Source organism: Mytilus galloprovincialis, chromosome 5, assembly GCF_965363235.1.
Source record: "Mytilus galloprovincialis chromosome 5, xbMytGall1.hap1.1, whole genome shotgun sequence".
In the NCBI taxonomy this organism is placed as follows: Eukaryota; Metazoa; Mollusca; class Bivalvia; order Mytilida; family Mytilidae; genus Mytilus; species Mytilus galloprovincialis.
Genome location: NC_134842.1, coordinates 6,131,867 through 6,156,181, shown reverse-complemented (window position 1 = coordinate 6,156,181; position 24,315 = coordinate 6,131,867). Strand labels below are relative to the sequence as shown.

Genomic DNA, 24,315 nt, shown 5'->3' with positions numbered 1-24,315 from the left:
ACCGACTTAGTTTTGTCACTATAGCAACCTCAGTTTCGTGTTTTCCCGAATATTAACATAATATTTGCTTGTTATCTAAACTCTCTAAAAATATGCTTTTTATCAAACCTACAAGCATTATTCTTGTTTCACGTTAAACAGTAGATTTGTATCTTTTAAATATACAGGTTCAAGAGTTTATAGGCTCATACTGATTTGATCTTTAAAAATATGATTTATTTCATTCCCGCCAAAAATTAAGCGTAAAACTGAAAAACGTTTCAAGTATTAAAAAATATCTACCAGTGATTTCTTTATAAAAATTTAAAGAAGGAAAGTGCCATATGTACTCGTCAAAATAAAGCAAAAAAAAAATGTATGTCACCGACCTTTCAAAACATTATGAGTAATTTTGATGTTTTGTTCGCGTTCGTTTTGAAGAAAAGAGTTGTCTTTTTTCAGAAGAATGCATCTGACGTCATAGTACAAAATTTCCTTGCTGGCACACTATTTGAAAAAAAAATTCGCAAATTGGACGTTGGAAACCCACATTTAAATTTCCAAGAATAACAACTATATTCACCTATTTTATTATCCGGTAATACTAGAGATTAAGCATGTATCAGTTTCAGATCTTTATGATGTTGTTGCCGCACAATATAAACCTCCAGAAACACAATCCGTCGGAATGGAAAATTGTTTGAAATAACCTTTCACACCGCTTTTGTATTGAAAGTCAGTTTTTGTCCTCTGTCCCACATAAGCAAAATTATTGAAAATAAAAAAAATGTTGAAATCCGTGAAAAACGCGAAATAGGACGTTATGATTTGACGTTTTTTAATTGCTAGAAACAATGTCATAGAGCTTTTATGTCCACACCAAGTTGCGTTAGCTGATGCGCATAAACAATAGGCTGTTTGGTCTTTAAATAAAACAATTATAGAATTCGTGTTTTCATGATCATAGCCAAATAAAGTATTTATTAGTATTGCATGCTTCTTTTTGTAACTTCATATGGTTGTAAAAGCGTTGATCGTGCGTACATTTTTAGTATAAAGCGCTTCTACGCTTCATACAAACTGTACTTTGGTCAATGATTTTACACCCAAATGAAGTTACAAAAAGAAGCATTCAATTCGAATTAAAAAATGTATAAATTTTTAGAAAACTTCTAAATTACAGAACTTACAAATTATTTACCAAAAAAAAAAACAGTTTGTGTTTATCTTTTAAAACAAAAAAAAAAGTTATGTCTTTCTTTCGAAAAGAAAAATACGGCCACACATTCGAATTTTGAGCAAATATACCAAATGTTTACCTCATTTTACTAAAAAAAAAGTAGCACATATTTTTACTACATATTTGGTTTAAAAAGGTAACAAATAGTCTATATGGTAATTTTTATCAAATGTGAATACGGGATCAAAACTGTATTGTATGCCCTTAAGACTAAAAAGTAAGAAATAATTAAAAGGAATTAAAATTCTTTTTTTTTATTATTTTTTCTAAAATAATATCTTTATTGCACTTTTCTTTGCTGTTTTAACAAATTACTCGACTTACAGTAGTTGGCCGAGTATCCCTGTGAATTAGTCACTGGATAACCAGGGAATTTATTCAGTGAATTCATATCTATAGATAAGTTTGTTTATTTTACAATTCATAGGTATTACATACATCTGAGACATATATTTTACAAATAAATATATTGTTTCATGATTACGGAAAGTGTACAGTTTTGTCCGGTTTTGTTTCTAAAGATTAAAATTTTGTGATCATTGACCTTAACCTTTTGGTATTAAGATTCAAATAGACAAAAAAGTCAGCGTATTAAGATTTCTCAATAACCTCTTGATACCACGCTTTGTTTAAATTTAAAGCACGGAATTTCCATTCTCTTCAAAGATATTGAATTATTTGGTTCTCTGTCTGACATAATGTTAACAAAATATAAAATAATTTAGAGGAATGTGGATTGGAAAACAAGCACTCTCAAAATAATTTAGTAGGAATAAAGCAACAAAAGTGAAAGGTAAAGATTTTTGACTAATAGACTCGAGTATCAAAATATGAGATGGTAAATTTCCGAAATGAAAACATTTGTCTATGTTTGGCAATGTAAATTATAATAATAAGTGATAATTATTTTTCACAAAATACATATTTTCTCTTAAAATACAACAAAGACATTACATCTTGTTGTTTAAATTTGTTTTGACAGGAATATTCCAGCAGATAGGTGCAATATAGGAAGAAATTGTACACTTCGTGTTAAAGCATTAAACTTTGCTTAAAAATACTTCTATCTATACTCTTAAATTTAAGATATAAAGCAAAGCTGAAAATATTATTAACTTTTTATTATTAATCGTTATTAAGTTTTGATCAGAAACTTTAGTTTAAAGTATTAGAACTGATCTTTTAATTTCATTTGAGTCACATCAGATGAGTTTCAGTCTTATTTTATAATGTTGAAGCAACACTTGGTGACGTTTGATCCACTTCCGGTTGCAATTTTGTGTTAAAATTAATGAAAAATATCGGCTTTTAAATTTCAAAAAGTTAAAGGAGGATGTTAAATAATTATTCAATTAGTTCTTTAGAAACCATTTAAAATAATTTTTTGGGTGAATGATATTGTTTCAATTTTTTTTTTTTTGAATATAGATGGACCTTTCACTTTATAAACAGTCTAAATAACAATTCAAAGTTAGATCTAAAAAAAACTTGAGACATCTGATGGTCAAAAACCACGAACATCTTCTTCGAATGTTGAGGATATTCTGACTGGACTATGTACAATTTGTCAAATTTTGACAGAAGAATTACTGCAATGCCTCAACAATGCGTATTAATAGTGACTTGGATGGAAAGGTTCTCATTTGCATTCATACCAAATTTCCTTGCATTTAATTCTCTGATGTCCTTGAAAAAAAATAAAGAAGAGATAGTATACTTGCTTTAAAAGATAACAAAGGAACCGCCCTTCAGAGAAATTCTGTTATTCTGTTATTGTGTTATTGTGTTATTGTGTTATTCTGATGTATAATTGAACAACTATATCAGAGAAGTTCAATCATTTCGTTTAAAAAGGCAGGTCCATCGAAAGAATTCCGCCAACATAAACAGCTCTATTTCATAACACATAACGTTCTATCCATCAAGTGGATGGGTGTGGGGTGAATGTCTCAGCTTGGAATCACAATTGCATATCCCAAATGCGTTTGGATTGAAAGACAAAAGCGACCAATGGAAACAATTTTTAACGACATATCAGAAGCATTATATTCATGTCAAGAGTTTATTCACAAGTTTAGATGAATATACATTTTGTAGGTCTTTTAACAATATGAGAAAAACTATAAAATTGAAATCTCAGTTTGTTCTTGTAAATGAAATAAACAATAATTGTTTGTATACACTACAATACTATAATAAGTTAATGAATGTGGTGGTATTAGTATGTTACCATTCAGATACACATGCATAAGCCAGTGTTTATTTTCTGATGATTTTGCTAATCAAAATCCAACATTCATTGTGTAAATGAAAATACTACTAAGTGTGTGTCAAACTGAATTGATTATATTAAACGGCACACGACAGTGAATATATATTATTAATATAACCTAGCAGTCAAACAAACATTTTTTGATATCTTTACGATTTTTTTAATGATAAGTATGCACTATGAATGCATGTTGTCGTTCATTTGGGCTAGAAAAGGACGACGTGTTTCGTGATCGTTTTCTACCATGTGCAGTGCCTTCTGGTTTGCTTCAGATAGGCAAACATACAGGAAACAATAAAATTCTTTTTATTTAGTTTGAATACAATTTAAAACATAAAGAAACAGCAGAAATAAAACGTCCAAGATTTTTTTAAAAGGCTCATTTCTCGATCATGATTGAAAATCCTACTTGATATTTAACAAAGAACCATTCCATAATTGTAAATGACTAACTTTTGAATAAAATAGTTCGTGTAAATAAGATGGCATTGTATACAATAAACTCATCATAGATACCAGAACTAACTTTATTTATATACGCCAGACGCGCGTTTCGTCTACAAAAGACTCATCAGTGAAGCTCGAATCCAAAAAAGTTAAATGAGCCAAATAAAGTACGAAGTTGAAGAGCATTGAAGACCAAACTTCCTAAAAGTTTTGCCAAATCCAGCTAAGGTAATCTATGCCTGAGGTAGAAAAGCCTTAGTATTTCGAAAATTCACAATTTTTGTAAACAGTTGATTTATACATTTATAAATATAACCATATCAATGATAATTCATGTCAGCACAAAAAGTGCTGACTACTGGGCTGGTGATACCCTCAGGATAATAACTCTCCATCAGCAGTGGCATCGACCCAGTGTTTGTAAATAAACTCATCATAGATACCAGGACTATTTTATATATATATATATACGCCAGACGCGCGTTTCGTCTAGAAAAGACTCATCAGTGACGCTCGAATCCAAAAAAGTTAAAAAGGCAAAATAAAGTATGAAGTTGAAGAGCATTGAAGACCAAAAGTTCTAAAAGTGTTTGCCAAATGCATCTAAGGTAATCTATGCCTGAGGTTGAAAAGCATTAGTATTTCAAAAATTCAAAATTTTGTTAACAGTTAGATTCATCAGTAAAATAAATAAAAACGCAAAAATCAATATGCACAATTAACATAGACTTGAAAGGAAAATAAAATTTGTCTATAACAAGATAAATTCAAACTACTAGTACTGAAAACTTCATTTGACTATTTCAATTGCAGAATTAATAGAAGGATGATTTCGATATATTTTTGGTGTTTCATTGTATTGGGGACCTCTGGAACAGGAATGGTACATGCCAATGATTCGAACAAGCTTCAAAATGTTAAAGCTGTGATTGCTATAGCTGACAAAGTAATTGACTTTTACGACCATCACACTGAATGTGTAGGGGTATTGATGTGTATTTTTGCTGCAGTACCACACTCTAAACGCAATCAAATGTTGAGCAACCCGTTAGGTGTCCTTACAAAAATTGCAACTGACAACGGACAAGATCGTTACAGTTCGTTATATGCAGAAGCCAAGCAATTATTAGCTGAATATCCGAATATTGAACATGTTTTAAATGCAGCTAAAAAGGGATACTCCGTAAAAGATAGTGATGAATGTGAATCTATGTACTCTAAATGTCCATATGAGCCAAAGGAATTGCTGGACACTGTCAACGATTTGGGAGATGTTACCACACTATTGTCTAAGAATGTGTTTGGGAAAGTCATCGCAGATGCAATTGAATTTAACAGCACACAAGTTGGAAAGCCTCAAACAAATAAAAGAGAAAAAAGATCATGTGACCACGAAGCATTAAAGGATAGTTGCACTGCTCTTGGAGCTACTTGTGGAGTAGTGACTGCAGGATGTGCAATTTGTACCTTTTTTACATTTGGAGCATGTGCAGCGCTCTGTGGTGAAGCTGCAGTTGGGACGTGTGGAGCAGCCGTTGCTGGTTGTACTGTTGCTAGAGGTGTATGTAGATAAATGCAACAACATGTGAATCATCAGTGAGTCATCGAGATGTTTCTGATCTGCTTGATTTGAACGCTATATTAAAGATCAGAAAGCATGTTCTTTGTTTTTAGCATAATTCGGTCAATAAAACAAACTATTCTAATGATGACATGTTATACTTAAACGCTTTATAGTCTATGATAAATATCTGATGCTAATTAAATGTAAACTTTAAGCATCTGTACAGTGTATTGTTGTCTTTTTTGTTTGGAACAACTGTCTGAATAATATATTCTCAGAATATACTCCTTTGTTCGTGGCAAGAAAAGGTACATACATGTTTTAAAATGAATCATAAAAAAATAACACATTACAAATGAAAAGTAAAAAGATCCCGACGGCATACTTTATAAGTAAAATATAAAAGAAAAACAAACAAGAAACAAACCCTGCAAAACTAACAATGTAGACATTGAGAATCCCATTAAATCCGGGGTTAAACTCAGGTGATACGGAAAGTCAGGCAGTTCTTGCTTCTTATGATAATCACATGTTTTTATTCACGATCAAATCAGGTAACAAGTCTTATTCCAAGGAGAAAAACGAGATAACAGTATAAAAAAGGGAGTAGGCTCTGTATCATCTGTGAACGGACACTCCGTAATGATCAAGCAGCTCTTCATGGCGACAATAATTATGATGAATGACAGCTGGGTAGCCTTAAAGAAAGCAATGCAAACAATAATACTGTTTACACTCAAATTGAATCTTTATTGCACATATTGCTGTTTAACAACACAACTTTATATACAGCATTCCATCAAGTACCTCTGTTAAATTTACCAAAAAATATCAAAGGGGAATATAAGCAAAATCAACTATAAGTAGCATTAAGATCAATATCTGAACACACAAAAAGTAGAATAACAAAATATACCGAACTCTTAGTGAAATTCAAAACGGAAAGTCTTTAATAAAATGACAATACCAAAAGCTCAAACGTATCTTACTAACGGAAAACAACTGTCATATTTCTGACTTTGTACCGGGCAATTCCTTTATGTAGAAAAATGGTGGATTAAACCTAGTTTTGCAGCTAGCTATTACTCTCACTTATATGGCAGTCAAATTGAATTACATTATATTAACAACAATGTATAAGCAAACTAAACAGACATAATAGGTAAAAACGTCAAAAATTGGGGCACAGCTGTCAACATTGTAATATATAATTTTATCACTATAAAACAAATAACAGAATCAACAAAGACACACACAATGGTCTATAGACAATAAACATAAGCAAAAATTAAAGACAATTAAAGGTCTTTCCACCAGTTAATATCTATTTTGATATTAAAATATAAAAAATCAGTCTTAAATGTCAGTTCATATGGCTTTATGATGTATAGATATGAATTTAAAGGAAAGGTCAAAATCTAGAACGTCAAATTAACCTATGACCTTGACCTCAATTTCAAGGTCACAAACTGAGGATTTCAAATCAAAAGACCCTAGTCTCTAATATGTATGGTTAATAAGTTATATCACTTTAAACATAATTTAAGATATGATAGGGGCTAAAACTCCCATTCATTGTTTACGCACCCTTTCAACTAAAATTATTCAGTTACCACATGTCGCCACTAACAATTTATACAAAATAATTTGTCGATATCTTATAAGGTTAATGAAAATGAGTGAAAATAAGACAAATTCAAAAATTAGAATATGACCTTGACCTTTGACCTTGACCTAATTTTCATTTTTTTGGACCAAGGACCTCAAATCAAAAGATCCTAGGTCTCTATCACTTATGGTGTTCCAGTTTAAAATACATTTCAAAATTTCAAATACAAAAAGGGAAATAACTCTCATATGGAGCGTTCATATTGCTTCGGTCGAAATTGGACAAATCATGCGAAGGATATAACGAGCAATTTTATAAAATAAATTTGTTGTAATTTTTTACGGTTGCGAAGGAGTTGTGGACACAAGGAAAACAGTGTTTGGGGAGATAACTCCTACAAAGAAAAGTATTCGGTTACGCAGGGTAAATTTCAAAAGTGCATAAACTGTTCGATATCATATACCAAATATCTAAACGCCATATTGCGAAACAAATGTTTATCGCAAGAACAAAATTTGGCGGAAGAAAAAAAAATAATCAGAAGAAAAACAATAGGTCTTTCCACAGAAAAGTGGAAAGACCTAATAATACGATATGATATAACGGAATGAAATATATATATATTTATATATATATATAAATATATTTATATATATATATAAGTGTCTAAGAATGTAACTTTAACACACGAATGAGTGTTATAAAATTAGTTGTTATATTTTATGTATTATTCACGCAATATTTCGCTAAACAAATTAGCTTCATCGGGCGTGTGCATCTATCTAGGTGAAATCGGATGCATGACAAAAAAATATCTTTGTAGCTTGACGTTTTTGTGTAAAAGTTTAAAATATTGATTGATGGGGTATATACAAGATATTTTTGCCGTTTATTGTACATAATAATTTTTAAATCTAAACAAATAGTTGTTTTAGTTAAATAGAATGAAATTCATGATTTATTCCTTTGGTTTTGGGTAGAACTGTTTTTCATCCCTCTCATTAAGTCCATCAGGTTCAAGAGTACGTAGCTGATGCATCCAGAACCTTTCTCTCTGTTTTCTCCTTTCGGAGTCCCAATTTTGATTTACCTCAATTATTTGAAAGGTGATATTATCAAAAGTATGTCCTGTTCTTAAGAGGTGTCTCGTAATTGGACAGTTTCTTTCTTTTGTATAGAACGACCGGTGATTGTTAAGTCTGATGTTGAATGTAGTTTCTGTTTCACCAACATACTGCAGCTTGCAAGTTCCACAAGTAAGAATATAAATACTATTTTCCGTTTTGCAATTAGATGTAACATAGATGTTGTATCGCTGCTTTGTTACTGTGCTGCTAAAAGAGTGGTCAGTGTTGGCGGCTTTACAGCACTTACAATTGCTTCTACCGCATTGTTTGTAACACCCAAATTTAGAAGTTTCTTGTTTCTTTACTTTTGATGTCACAAGTATGTCTTTGAGATTTTTGGGTCTGCGATAGGCAATAACAGGAGGTGATGAAAAAATTTCTTTTAAGGAAGAGTCATTTTCGATAAGACGCCAGTGCTTTCGGATAGTAGATGAAATATTTGTCAAATCGGGATGGAAGGTTACAACAAACGGAATTCTATCTGCACGGGTCGTCTTATCTTTGTATTCCATGAGGCTAGCTCGATCTTTTTCTTGGGCTTTATCAAAAGCGTCTGTGATGTTTTTGGTTTTATATCCTCTTGATTTCAGCTGTGTTTTTAGTTGTCCCAAACGATAGTTAAGTTTGGATTCCGAGGAGCAAATTCGCTTTAGTCTGATGGCTTGACTGTAAGGTATACTCCTGGAGCAGTGTTTCGGGTGACAACTTTTTGGAGAAAGGAACTGGTGTTTATCAGTTTTCTTTGTGTGGAGATCAGTTGTCATGATCCTGTTTTTTACAAATGTGGTGGTGTCGAGAAAAGCAATTTTCTCGCTTGAAAATTCAGATGTAAATTTAATTAAGTGATGGAACTGATTACAATGATCTAAGAAATCTTGCAAATGTTCTGCAGTATCGTTCCATTTCATGTCAATATCATCAATAAAACGGAGCCATGACAAGGGTTTGTATGGCACACTTAAAAGGATGCGTTCTTCGAGATCCCCCATAAAAATGTTGGCAAAAGAAGGTGCCATTTTTGTTCCCATACTAGTTCCGTCAATCTGTAAAAAGTGCTTGTCGTTGAAAATAAAGTTGTTATTTTCAAGCACTAGCTTGAGCAATTGAACTAGACAGTGAGTTTGGGGATGTTTATCCTTTCGAGTATTCCATACTTTTTCACACGCGGCAATTCTTTCATCTTTTGGAATATTTGTGTATAAAGAACACACATCCATTGAAACCAAAATTGTGTTGTTAGGTAAAGGACTTAAGGAATTCATTTTCTTCAAATAGTCAGTCGTATCTTGAATATGAGATGGTAGTTGTTTAACATGTGGTCTGAGGTGGTAATCAACAAATTCTGAATTTTTTTCGGTGGGATGGCCATTAGCTGATACTATAGGTCTCCCTGGGATCCCTTCTTTGTGGAGTTTTGGAAGTAAGTAAAATCGACCGGCTGTGCACGTTTCGTCTGGGCGTAGATAATCGTACGTATCGTCATCAATTTGTTTATCTTTATTATTTCTGAGAGGACGTCATTAATTTTTTTGCTGATTTCTTTGGTTGGATCACATGCTAGTTCTTTATAAAATTTAGCGTTTGAGAGTTGACGATTTCCTTCTTCGATGTAGTCTGCCTTGTTCATCACTACAACGGCACTTCCTTTGTCAGCTTGTTTGATAACAATTTCGTCACGGTCTTTTAAGTTTATCATGGCTTGACTTTCTGACTTTGAAATATTTCTGACTTGTTTACCACTGATTGAAGATCTGACTTCAGCTTTGACTGATGTAATGAATGATTCCAAATTGTCGTTTTTGCTTTTAGGGGGATTCCATTTACTTTTCTTTTTAAATTTTGGAATGCATATGTCTCCTTCATCACTCTCATAATCAGATTCATTCATTCCGGCTTCTTTTAAATTTTTCTTCTGTTGTCTATTGAAATGTTCTTTCAACCGAAGACGCCTGGCAAATGCTTCTACATCTGTCTCAAGTTGTAAATTGTTGACGGTTGCTGGAGCTGGACAGAAATTAAGACCTTTACTCAATAGTTTTTCTTCAGAGGTAGTTAGTTCTATTGATGACAGATTGACAACTAACTTATCTTGAACTGTGTGTTTCTGTTTTTTAAAACGTCTTTTCCTCGGTTGTTTTGATTTACTCTCTTTTAACAAGTTTAAAATTTGATCTTCTTCAAAAACGGAACTTTGTTGGTTTAAACGGTCACGTTTGAACTTTTTATTTTGTTTAGCTTTGAAATTTTCTTTCTCTATTCTTTGAATGTCGGTTAGTCTTCTTTGAATTACGTCCATGTCTTCTGGAGTAACAGACAGAGATGTTTTTATATACGTTTCATTTAATTCCGAATTAATTTGTTTGTAGCCGTAGATAGAAAAGGAGAGTAAGAGTTGAAGAAGTCGGAATGAACAATTGAATAAAATATCGTCCCAACGTTTCATAAATCTGATGGACTTTACACCCGGTGTCTGAGTCGTCAATTTGATATTTAAACCTTTTGGTATGGTGTTGTTATCTATGTACGATTTAAGATTTAGTACATATATATATATATATATGGACGGAGTATAACATATTCATCGAAAGATATATAGTGATAATGGAAATTACATTTCAATGACACTTATACATAATAATTCACTATTGAATTAATTAATGACTTTATCCAAGGGTTTCCATTGCATGTTAAAATCTGTTACACTCATATTTTTTGAGAAATATGTTTTACTAAAATAAAATTTTCTTTGATATAGTTTTTAAGTCCCTCTATGTGAAGTTTTCCCTCTTGCATCTTAGATCTTTACTAGTAAAATGACTTTATTTTTATAACATTTAGTTTATAGTTATCATACAGACCAAACATGACTATATCCACATTAAGTGGAATTTCAATATGTGTTGTTTCAAAAATCCAGGCATTCCCACCCAACTTGTCCAAATGATTAGTTAATGTTAACGATTAGAACGATTCCCGGCCCTGTACTTATGAAGTCGCATTTTCACATTCAATTATTTATAACAAACGTTCTTAAAAGAGGGACGAAAGATACCAGAGGGACAGTCAAACTCGTAAATCGAAAATAAACTGACAACGCCATAGCTAAAGACGAAAAAGACAAACAGGCAAACAATAGTACACATGACACAACGTAGAAAACTAAAGAATAAGCAACACAAACTACACCAAACATTAGGGGTGATCTCAGGTGCTCCGGCAGGGTAAGCAGATCCTGCTGCACATGTGGCACCCGTCGTGTTGCTTTTGTATTGTAATCATATGATTGGTAGCCTTATAGAATAGAATAGAATAGAATATTTTTATTTCTCAAATTACAGGGGCCATAAAGGGCATAAAATCAGATACAATTGATTTACATAATTGGTAACAACAACAATAGAGGCATATACATATATATTTGGAATATAAGCATTGGTCAGAATCAAGCTAAAAACCACATATATATTGTGAATAAAAGAATAATAAAATTACATTATACATGTATATGTATTTATTCTCAAATTATTTACTTGACTTAGTGTCAGTGTTCATACCTGATCTCCTTAATTCAAAACAGTCACAAATATAACAGCCCAGTTTTTCCATAAGAGTGACATTTTCTTGGGTCAAGAGCCATAAAAATTTAAGATTTATTTAAATTTATAAAATTACAACAATTGTTAGAAATGTCTTGAAAAAAATCGTCCCTTTGAATATCATAAAGAGGGCATTCTAATAAGAAATGAAGCTCATCTTCAACTTTACCAAGTGAGCAATTAGAACAAAGACGCTCAGATCTTTCTATATGCTTTTTTGAATATCTGTCTGTCTCAATTTTTAGAGAGTGAGCACTTATTCTTAATTTACAAATTGACTGTCCTTTTTTGAAGTCCTGCAATTCTAAATATTTTTCTTTTTTAAAACAATTTTTTATAGAAAAATAAGTACCAAGATTCACTTTTTGGGAGTTTATTGTTTGATACTTAAGTTTATTCCAAAATGTGAAATAACTTTTACATAGTTTATTTTTAACATACTGACATAAAGAACCAATTGATTGGTCAAAATTTGGTAATTCAATCTCTCTCTGAATATAATCTATACTAGAATACCATGTATTTACATTAGAGCTATGTAACTGTTTACAACATATAAATGCATCAAATGATAATCCTTCTTTCAAATGTTCTAGTCTATGACAATATTTTAACATTGATAAAATTATAGTAAAATACATAGGAAATCTACCAAGCTCTGACATTACAGCTATATTACTTGACTTTATGTTTACAACAAGAATATATTTCATAAATTTGGTATGAGCTTTTTCAGAAGAATCCTGACCAAAGACTTTTTCTAATATATAATCATTATCTTTTTTACAAGCAGCTGAATCCGTTCTAAACATTCCCCATATTTCACTGCCATATAATAGTATGGGTTTAATTGTATGATCATAAAGATGTAAAAAAGTGGCAATACTAGGGTTAGATGATGACAAGCATCTCTGTAGCTTAAAACAAGCTTTTAAAGATTTGTTGTATAATTCATCTTTACACTGCTTAAATATACCACTAGATGTAAATGTGATTCCAAGATATCTATATAATTTTGCACTTTCGATCTCTTTACCTCCAAAATGTAAACAGCATTTTAAAAATTTTCCTGGCTTGTTAATAATTACACTTTTTGTCTTTTTTAAATTTACATCAAAACACCATTCTAAACAATATTCATGCAACATATTAATCCTCTTTTGCAAGCCTTCCTGTGTTTCTGAAAAAAATTACTACATCATCAGCATACATAAGACAATCTACTCTACGGTTATTAATATTTACTGGATCAGGACGAGATAAAAACTTGTCAGGTTGATCATTGATAAATATTTAAAAAATATTTGGGCTTAAAACATCACCTTGTCTAACCCCTATAAATGATTTAAAACATGGAGTCATTTCATTATCAATTTTAAAACAGAGTTAAACAATTTGCCAACACAAGAATTAATGGCAATGCCACGATAATTATCTGGTTTACTTGGATCACCAGACTTAAAAACAGCAGATAAATAGACTGATGACCACTGCATTGGATAAATACCAGATGAAAAAACATGATTAAACAGTTTCTGAATTAAGGATTTAGAACTAAACTTCCTGCCTTTAGCATCTCGTTAGGTACATGTATACCATCCACAACCTGGGGCTTTACCACTTTTGAGTTTAGATATTGATTCAAATATTTCTTTAGTAGAGAATCTATAATCTAATTCACAAAAAGTTTTATTTTTTTCCATATTTTCTATTTTAGAGTTAATTTCTTTAATTCTTGTCTCACTAATTGAAGGAGATTTATTCAAATCTGAAAAATGATTAAACCAGACTTCTGGTTCTACTGACTTTCCTTTACTATCATCTGTAGACTCCTTTAAAGAATTAATATTATAAGTTTCCAGTATTGTTTTGGATCAGAATCTCTTAAATTGCCAAGGCTTTTCAGGATGGACTGTTTAAATGTGCGCATTTTATATTTACGCAATTTATTATACTCTCTGTAGCATTTATAATATGAACCTCTGACAATACGATCATACGGAAATTTTTACAATAATTCTCCTTTAGATACTAGAATTTTCCTCTTTACACCTAAATCAGAATCAAACCATTTACAATTAGGTTTTCTTTTTTTTAGATGATTTATGGCGAAAAATATTTGCCTTTGTAGCAGCAACATTTATTATGTTTAAAAAATCAGGAACTGCTCTCTCTGAATCTTCATTGTCATATTCATGATTCATGAAATTATCTAAAAGAGATTTGCAAACAGGGTGGCAAAGTGCATCTTGAAATTGACTTGTTGATGATTTTGTCCACTTATAACCACCTGGAAATGCATTCATTTTAAATTGATTAATAGATAAATGTGAAAAATAAGTTGCTAAAATTCCAAAAGACAACTTACAATGACAATCTGAAAAATTTGGGATGAAATCTGATATTTTGAAAGATAAAATTTTAGGTAAAAGTGCCTCTGAAACAATAACATAATCTGATCCTGTGGGTTTATGGCATGTAAATTTACCAAACAAATCTCCCAATACTCTTCCATTTAAAATTCTCATTTTTGTAGGTAAACATAAATCTAATAACTGTCTACCTCTAACATCAACCTTACTATCATAACTATGTCTTACATCTTGAATAGTATCACAATCATAATCATTATATATAGGTAAATGAGTATCATAAACATCATTTTGTATAAAGTCTGGCTCTGGTCCTGACCGAACATTCAAATCACCACATAATATAATATCTCCCAACTGTTTATAAGTGCATGTCATATCCCTTTCAATACTATCTATTACATCATCATCAGACTGATGTAAATAACTTGACATACTTGGAATTATATGGGCTAGACACAGATATATATCATTTGTTAGATTAAAAAAATTCTTATTCAGTTTAATCCACTGATAATCTTTACTGGTATTTTGCAAAATGTTTATGCCTGGACAGATAATATTCTTTATTAGTATAACAAGGCCCCATAAAATCTTGAATTAGAGGACTGTACTCTACAAACTGGGAAAAAATTGTATCCCTGAACACTAATAGGGGTGTTATATCCCAAATGTGTTTTTGTCAATAGTATAATATCATAATGAATGATCTGTTTTAGAAATGAGGGGTCATGTAATTATTGTAGGATTTAGAAATTAAGCCCCCAACATTCCAAACACAAAAAGATAAATTAGATGATAGAATATTCTTGTGCTTATTCATTACTTCAATTTAATGTTTAAGAAATAGTGTTGTTAAAATGTGTACTAAAATATTCAAGTAATTTGGGAGAAAAAAATAAAATAAACCTTGTGTAATTCACAAGATGTTATATGAAATATAAACACACACAAAAAAATTAAAAATTCCCAAACAGATATGTTAAGTTCAAAACTAAATTCAAATTAATAATACAATACAATACAATATAAATGTTTGTATATATTTGGCAGAAATTAACGCAAAAAAGTTGCTTTGCCTTTAAATTGTAATATCCCCTGCGGTGATAACCGCGATTGCCTCGAAACTGATGATTGTTCCCTCTTCCGCCTCTATATCTCTGGCCTCGGCCTCTGTTGTACATATACTGTTGTGAATCATCATCTGGCAAAAAAATCATTTGTATTGTCACGTTGGCCTCTAGGCGGTGTATAATTGTATTTGTTAACGTTACGTTTCATGAGAGTTCTCGGGGGGAGGCCAAGAATCCGGTCTATTGTGTCTCTAATGTTAGATGCCAACATTTTAGTGCCATTTAACGAAAGATGATAATTGTCTTTGGGATCCAAATATTTTTGGAGAGCACTCCCTTTAAATGCCATATTACTGTTGTCGCATATCTCTACAATTGGTTCATTCCTGAGATCTTCCTTTGCCATTAAACTCAAAATTTGTACCTTATTATTTAAGGACTCCTTGTCGGGTCTTGGAGTTTGGAGAGAAATTACTATTTTGGTATCATTAAATTTCTCTTTAGCACTATCAATGATTGTATGTAGATATTCAATGCTCTTTTCATTTGGGGTAGATCGAACAGCATTTGATAAAGAATGCAAAACTAAAATATCCGGTGTAACTTCTAGCTCCTATATAACATGATCAGTTTGCTCTAATGTGAATGCCTCATGTTTTTCTGCAGAGTATTTGGACGAAAGTTTATTTGGGTCAATCCCCTTAATGTTGGGTGTACCAATTAGAACAACATGTTTTGTATTTTTTGTTTTAGGATGTTTTAGTTTCACTTCCTGAAAATCGTTTGTATTGTCTTGACTCAAATGTAATTTTAGACTAAGTACTTCATCTTCTTTATGTTTCAAATTTTCAGATACTGAATTATAAGCTGAAGCCATCTCTTCAATTTTACTGATCTTATTGTTTAGCTTAGTTTGTAGATCAGAAATGCCACTTTGTAGGTCTTTAATTCTTGTGTCCTGAGATTTTAGCTCCATTTGGGACTTTTGAGTTTCAATTTTAGATTTCCAACATTCAATATTAATGGCAGATGTGTTTTTAAATTCATTAACAGATGACTTTAAGATGATATTTTCTTTTTCAAGAGAGACTATACGAGCAGCGAGTTTGTCATTATCACTTGTAGGTTTAAGTATGGTAGTGATAGTATCTTGCAACATTTTAAAATTGTTGTTTGTTTCTATAGATTGTTTGTAATAATGCTCCATCAATTGAAATTTCGAATTGAATAAATCAGATTGCTGCATAAAAATTTTGTCAAGCGCCAATGTGAATCTGGCCTCCATCCTACTAAACATCTGGTCGGGTTGAAAATGTGCAACATTCATATCTGACTGACTTATATCGTTTGTTTCATGCACCTGACCTGATTTGTCTTTGGAAACTGTCCTGTCGTTATAAGATGCTAAATCTGTTTTATTATTATTGTCAATCAATGTTGACATTTGTTTAATATTTGTTTGTTCACTTAAGTCAGTTGCACTTCCACTTTGTGTTGTGTTATGATATTGTAATTATTGTATTTATTTATGTTGGCCTGATTTGTGTTGTGTGGCCTGATAGTTATTTACTGAATAATCTTAGAACTGCGCAGTTTAGAAATCTCTGGAACAATTACAGAATGATTGGAACTTTCCAGAATGATCCTAATAAAAGATGGGTTATATAAACTTCTACATTTTACTAGAAACTTCTGTTGTAACTTTCTAGGATGTTCCATTATAGACTGTTCTAGAATCTTCCATGAAAACTATATATATACAGACACTAAAGTTAAACGATCACTCTTGCATTATTTTTATATCTATAATTTTAGCTTATAATCTAGATCAAGAGTTGATTTTTCATCATCTTATTATATCAAAGTTAAGAAGGCATATAAAACCCTTTTGACAATGAACCAATGCATTAAAGTTTTTGTTCGGTAATAATTACATGTTTCACTTTCTGACACTAAAAATGTATATTGTTTATGAATTTCAATAAAGAACACAGACTTCTCAACAACATTCGTGTCTCTACTTATTAGATGATCATAGACTTGTAATCAATGAGATACAGCTTTTGTTTTTATTTCAATTATGTCTAATCAAGTGATAGATTGATTACATATTATTGGCCTAGGTACTTTCTTATTCTCCATTGACAGTTGTATAACCTGAAATTTCCATCTTTTAAAATAGCTGAACTAATTTTTCTTTTTTTTTTTTCTCAGAGGAACCTCTCACACTGCAATACATTATATTCAAATATACCTGTTTATAATGAGTAAATATAAAACGTTATTAATATGACAGAAAACATTTGCAAACTATGGAGAAAACTCATAGATTAAAAATCATCTGACAACGCCATGTCTAAACAGTAAGTAGGTCACATTCGTGAAAAGGAACGGGTATTGTAGTTACGACATATGGAACATATCCGATATCATCTGTGAAACGGTTCTTCCATAACGGTCAATAAAATCGTGTCCGTAAAATTTACGAAGGGAAGATTTCAACTTCACCATTCGGAACTCTTGGTTTAATAGCTTCCATGTGAGCATCAATCCTCGTTCAAGGACATCACGATAGGAAACACAAGTCCGGGAATATCGTATCAATTTGGAGATATGTTCTCCGTTTCCAGGCGCTGCTGGGATGTTACTATATAGAAAAGGAAAGTTCACAATTAAGAAGCTGAAATCATCTCTTTTGTCATGTAATGTTATCATTTTAATGATATCTTTTTAATGTTATCTTTTTAATATTATCATTTTAATATTATATTTAAGATTGTCGTAAAAGCGAGATTTTTGACATGCCACGAAACCACGTTCAACCCACCATTTTTTTTTTCTAATAAATGTCCTGCACCAAGTTAGGAAAATGGCCATTGTTTTATTATAGTTCGTTCCCGTGTGTGTTACATTTTGATGTTATGTTTATGTTGTGTCGTAGTTATCTTCTAATATTTGATGCGTTTTCCTCAGTTTTAGTTTGTAACCCAGATTTGTTTTTTTTCTCAATCGATTTATGAATTTCAGCGGTATACTACTGTTGCCTTTATTTGTCGTAAAGTTTTGTTTTCAACCGACCCTCATTGTCATTTTCTAGATGTAAGTCAAGATATGAGGCAAAATTAACTGTAACTGTAGTATCCCTTATCTCTACATGTAGTTCGATGGGATAGATTCGTTAAACATACCCACCCAATTTTGTATTATTAAGTGAGAGAACAGCATCTATATAGCGGAACGTAAAGTTAAAGGATATTGCTAAATTCTTATCATTTTTCCTAAGAAATTCCTGTCAGCCTCATAATGATAAAGAAACAAGTCGGCAAGAAGAGGGGCACAATTGGTTCCCATTAGAATTCAGACAATCTGTTGAAAAACGTAACAAATATGTTGTCAATCAAGACATCAAGCATCTTGATAATGTCAGCTTCAGAGAATGTTTTGTTTGAATCTGAGTGGTTCTTTACAAAGGATGATGTATCTTTCCCCAAGACAAGATATTTGTATCTAAGGTCGCCATTATTTTAAATGTAACAAAGTTATATCCATTCTTTCAATTTGATTTTTAGTTTGGAATGGGAAAACTTGTTTAAAGTGTAGAAATGTCAAATGTTGTAATACTATAATAATCGCAAGATGAGAGAGTCTTATTGTATGTACATCGTAAAGATCTTTAGATTTTTTTAGTATCCACATCTGATTTATGCCATCTTTGTAATAAGCAGTTTAACAATGACTTTGGAGTTATATAAGTTGAGCAACGTAATTGTCTTTAAATTTTCTTCATTATTTGATAGCATATATTGACAATAATCGAAAAGTAATGAAATATTTTATAAAGAAATCAGTTGAAATTGTTTACACAGAACAGAGTAATCAATTATAAATCGATTGGACAAACATTCTTAAGTTTTTATTGGCTGTGAACCAACTCTCAGTAACTGCAAGTATTCTAGTATCGTTCATTTGTGTCTGTCGTTTTAATGCAAGTTGTTTTTGATAAACTTCGTAATATCTATAGACAAATAATTTAGACAAGCCACCGATGTTTTATATTTTGGTCTAATACAGTGCTGCTACACTACTCTCCAACATTAGATGGATGATTCACAAACATGTTAAACCCTGCTAACTTCTGTATGTGGCTCTCTCAAGTCATGACACTTTTATTCTGTATTTGTCGTAAGTTCATTACTGTAAACATAGGAAATACGATAATATTATGGAATTTCATAAATATGGAAATATGAAAATATATACGTGTATAAAAGGCTCGTGTTTCATTGTTTACGTTTCTTCATTGACTCAATTTATGGTTTTAGAGATAAAAATGCATTATGAAGATATTTTTATTGATCATGTGCTTACATGTTTCATACGCAGAACATATGTTCATTTCATGTGTTTGGTGACTAATCTGCTGGTCCTATAGGTTAAATTGTACCAATACATGTAGTAAAAAAATAACCTTTTATGTTTGAACCATTAGTTAATATTATCAAATAAGAATTAAGGGATTTCATCGTTTTTTTTTCATTCGAAAAATATATTTTGATATTTTGATATTTATCGCCTTGAAAATACATACATAAATATACTTTAACGTGATTAGCAGAATTATGCTTGAGTTATATTGTCCTGATTTTTTTTATGAATCAGTGATATTGCACATCTTAATGTCGAAAATAGGTTATCCTGTCGTTTTGTAAAATATAACAAACATATATGATAATTTTGTACCAAGACAATTTCAAGTTTTTGTTTTGTTTGCAATTTATCTTGAAAAAATCCTTACCTGACATACTTGCAACAAAACATTGAGAAATGAATAACCATTACATGTAGTCATTGAAACAATTTCTCTTTAATGATGTCAGTGAAAAGGAATTCACAAAAAGACCGACCTCCATTGCAAATTAAAGACGGAAAGTCGAAACAATCTTACATTATCAATCGTCTTACGGATGTACTCCTCTGAGGAGCCAAACATTTCTAGAAATAATCTTTGTGTTCTTAACCTGAAGTTTGGGTTTATACGACAGTAAAATAATAATTGGTGCAACAAAAAAATTATGTGCTGGTGAAATTCATTTTCTTCAATATTGATGATTTTCCAATTTCTAACCAATTTTATCCATGTTGGGCTATTATCATGCAAAATATCACATTTTTCAATCAGTCTGTGTTCAAATTATCAATAAAGATGACTTGAACCAATCTAAATAGGTTTAACTTTAAATTATAGGTACATGTAGGTGATAATATAAAAAAGTTAAATACAGAGTTGTTGCTTTTTGGTATCAAATTTATCATGCTGACAACTTTGTAAATATGGACGTTTTCTTTTATTTTAGAAACATAGCATATTATTTTAACTTCTGTGTTATAACTGATTGAAAAAAATACATATCTAAGAAATATGACAAGAAATAAAATGATCTGGTATGAACATATTTCTGGTAAAAGCATTTCTTGCATCCCTTATCCATTTTCTTCACATTTAAGTTACCGAGACTGACTTGATTGGTAAAAGAATTTGAAAATATTCTTACTTAAAAAACTACTTAATATCGTAAATACACATTTTTTTCACGAAGTCAAGTTTGAATATAATATTTAAAAAATATGATAAGAAGATATAAGACATAACAAATAATACAAATTCAATGATAAGCTTTTTTCATGCAATAGAAATTAAGTGCATCAATCTACATGTATCTGAGGATTTGGTTACACAATTTTTTTTTAAGTGTTTACATAATTTACAAGTGAATTGCTATTGACAATTTTCAACTAATAAATAAACATATAAGAACAGTAAACATTTATGGAACAATAACCAACAAATCTAACAATACAATGTACAACATAGAAACGCCTTTTCATTACATCCGAATCAAATTTCAATATATCTAAAATACAAGATTGAGAAATTGTTTATCTTGATATTTCAGGAGAAATTATACATACAGCATGTAGAGTATGATGTTATAACTTATTGCAAAAACAAACCAATCACAGGTAAGCTAATCATATCGAAAAATAGTACATTAATCAGATCTACATGTATACACAAGGTTCAAACAACTCAGAAATCAAATCAAATCAAGTCAGTGAGCATTTCGAATTTCATCTTCGCAACTCTATGGATTGCTTTTCGTAGCTTGTTTTTTCCGATTTGTAAGCAAAAAAAAAAAAAAGAAAATGAATGAATCAATCTATATTGATGTGTATTTATATTATGTATTATTTTTAATAGTATTTTACTAACTTTTATATAATATTTTATTATATATTCTTGATGGACATATGATAAATAATATAGAGGGAATCTTAGCCCAATGATGTAAGCTAAGGAAATTGTTAAACAGGATTTAGCACAATAAAGATGATTTGATGGTTTCAAAAAAATATAAATGAGTTGTTATTGTTATTCTTAAGTTCAATTTTGTAAAAAAATATATCTAACAAAATTGCGGAATTTCCAGACAAATTAAAAAACGAAAATGTCCATAATAGACAGCAATACAAATGCTGTCAAACAATCGTGACAATTAAAACACAGCTGCCATATTCCTTGCTTTGTACAAGAATTACCCGAACAATCTGGCTTTATTACTAGCTCAAGCTAAGCTAAGCGAGACAACTATAATTGAAATATGAAATGTTTTAACTTGTCTTACAAAAGAAAATATGACATTCTTGCATTTGGTGACTAATTTTTTAAAGTCTTCTCCTTTTAATTTCAATAATTTCTTTAAAGAAATTGAAATATCACTTCAATTCTATATTTTCTATCACCAGAAAGGCTCTTACAGAAAACGTTAAAATGCAAAAATAAATGTTCGACACACATTAGAAGTCTTGAACTAAATTCCAAAATCCATTTTAGGTCATGCTAATTTGTGGCAATCTTACTAATTTATAATAATTCTCCATTTATTATATGAAATACATAACAGTTTGATATCAATCAAATTTCACCAACCCATTTCTATTACGATAATGCACATAAAGTCTAACAGTCTACTTAGTGATATTTATCTAGTGCTATAACATTAACATTCATAAGAATGACAAAATATACATGTGGTTTTGTTGTAGTAAGTGTAATGATACTTGAGTTGTGTAATGTCTAAACTTGACTTAGTTATTAACGAAACAACCGGATAAGTTTATTAACAATTGATCAGTAATTAAAAGGCAAGTCTAGCTTTAATCTCATTACTACATGTGTTAGGTACACGAAATAAAAGGTTATAGTTTTGATACAGTTTAATTTCAGAAAAAGGGAATTCAAAAGAATAAAGATATCACTCCTTCAATCTGTCTTCTTTATTATGAGAAATAAGGGTTATTTATAGAAAAACTCATCGAAGAATTCACATAGAGATGAGTGACCGAACATCACATTATTTCACGAATGCGCGTAGTTGAATATTTTTCGAAATTTTAATTCTTTAGTTAGTTATTCGTTTTTTTTACATTGGCAAATGACCTCTTTTTTTATATTAAATTAACGTAGAAAATGTCAGGATCTATATATTGTTCTACGCATTCTTAATTTGTTTTGATCCGACGTAAATGGCGTTTTGACAACGCATACTGTTGTATGACGTCAGAGGAGTGAAATAACCACGTTTATTTTACATGAGAAATTATCGGTTTTTATTTCCCTGGGAATTCAATGTAATCCTTGGAAGTAATTTTGCCATTGGGTGTTATGGGAATTAAACACCACACTTATTGATTGATTATTTCTTGTGTCAATGTTCTGTGACTAATGTGAATTTGTTAAATAAGAACACGAAGTTATATTTAGAGTAGCAAAGATATATATCATCGGAAAACACATTCGCAGCAAACAAACAGTTTATCCCGGCTTTTGTTACGGTTTGCGTAGCTCAGTTTTTAGTTTTCAATGTTATCTTGAGAAGACGTTATTGAATTTATCATTTTTCTGTTTACATTTGTCATTTGGATGTCAACATCATTTTTACTTTCAAGGTTGGATTTTCATTTGTTTATTTGAATTCTATGTCGGTCTTCAACCTATTTTTTGTAAAATTTGTGCAATAATGTCTCCACGAAAGTTGATAACAAGGTCTTCACGTCATATTTGAAATACGGCATTTACCTTTGAGTTTGAGTTAAAGACGAATTAGATGAGGTGTTGATCTGATGTCCATTCATTGTTTAAAAGACGCAATTGGCATCTGTTAGACGGTAATTGACCACCAACTTGTAAATAGAAACACAAAAGCAAGGCCGTTAAATCCTTTTTAAAACAATGCATTCGTTTAACCAGTTTAACCAGGTTGAAGTCAAATCTAAAGAGGAGACTTATTTGAAAACATTTGCTGCAAGTGATGTACATCAACCACACACGAATTATAAAGTAATATAACTGATCAAATTGATCAATTGGGCTTGTCCATTGTCAGCATTTAAGTAATGTGTTCCTACAAACGCAACAATAATAATGTCAATACAACAAATATCGCTGTAATCTCGTAAAATGAGATATCGTTCTGCTAGCGGACAAGAGGATCTGTCATACCATAGAACAATACATTGAAGGTACTGAAAATTTCTAATTATTCAACAGTATTTGAATTCTTACTGTATCATGGAGTAATTATTCTGTGTTTTACAGTAAATAGTAAAATAGGTATATGAAATACAAATGCATGTGGTGTTTTTTTAACTGTAAACTCAGTGTCATAATAATCTGTAAGTTATCAATAATTGTGTCACAATTATAAGTTAGCCATTTGAGATATGAAGCACAATTATTAATCATTAAATCGTTGAATAGTGGTGAAATGCCAGACAATTTATAGATGTTTACTCCACCTTCCATTGTCTTTTAAAGGGTATATTGTAATTTGTATATTTAAATATAGGTTTTTATTTTATTTTAACAAGGAATACTGTAAGCTCTGATTGTAAGAACAAAAAAAAGGTAAACTTAAAACCCTTCAAACAAAAAGTAAAAACACAAAAATACTCCGAGGAGAATTCAAAAAGGAAAAT

The 24,315-nt window shown here is 30.8% G+C and overlaps 1 protein-coding gene across 1 annotated transcript; it reads left to right on the top strand.

The window, feature by feature from the left end:
* The first annotated feature begins 4,764 nt into the window (after positions 1 to 4,764).
* LOC143076806 (mytilin-1-like) lies at positions 4,765 to 5,511 on the top strand. Its single transcript, XM_076252680.1, has one exon. It carries the CDS (start codon positions 4,765 to 4,767, stop codon positions 5,509 to 5,511), a length of 747 nt encoding a protein of 248 aa, XP_076108795.1.
* Positions 5,512 to 24,315: the final 18,804 nt, after the last annotated feature.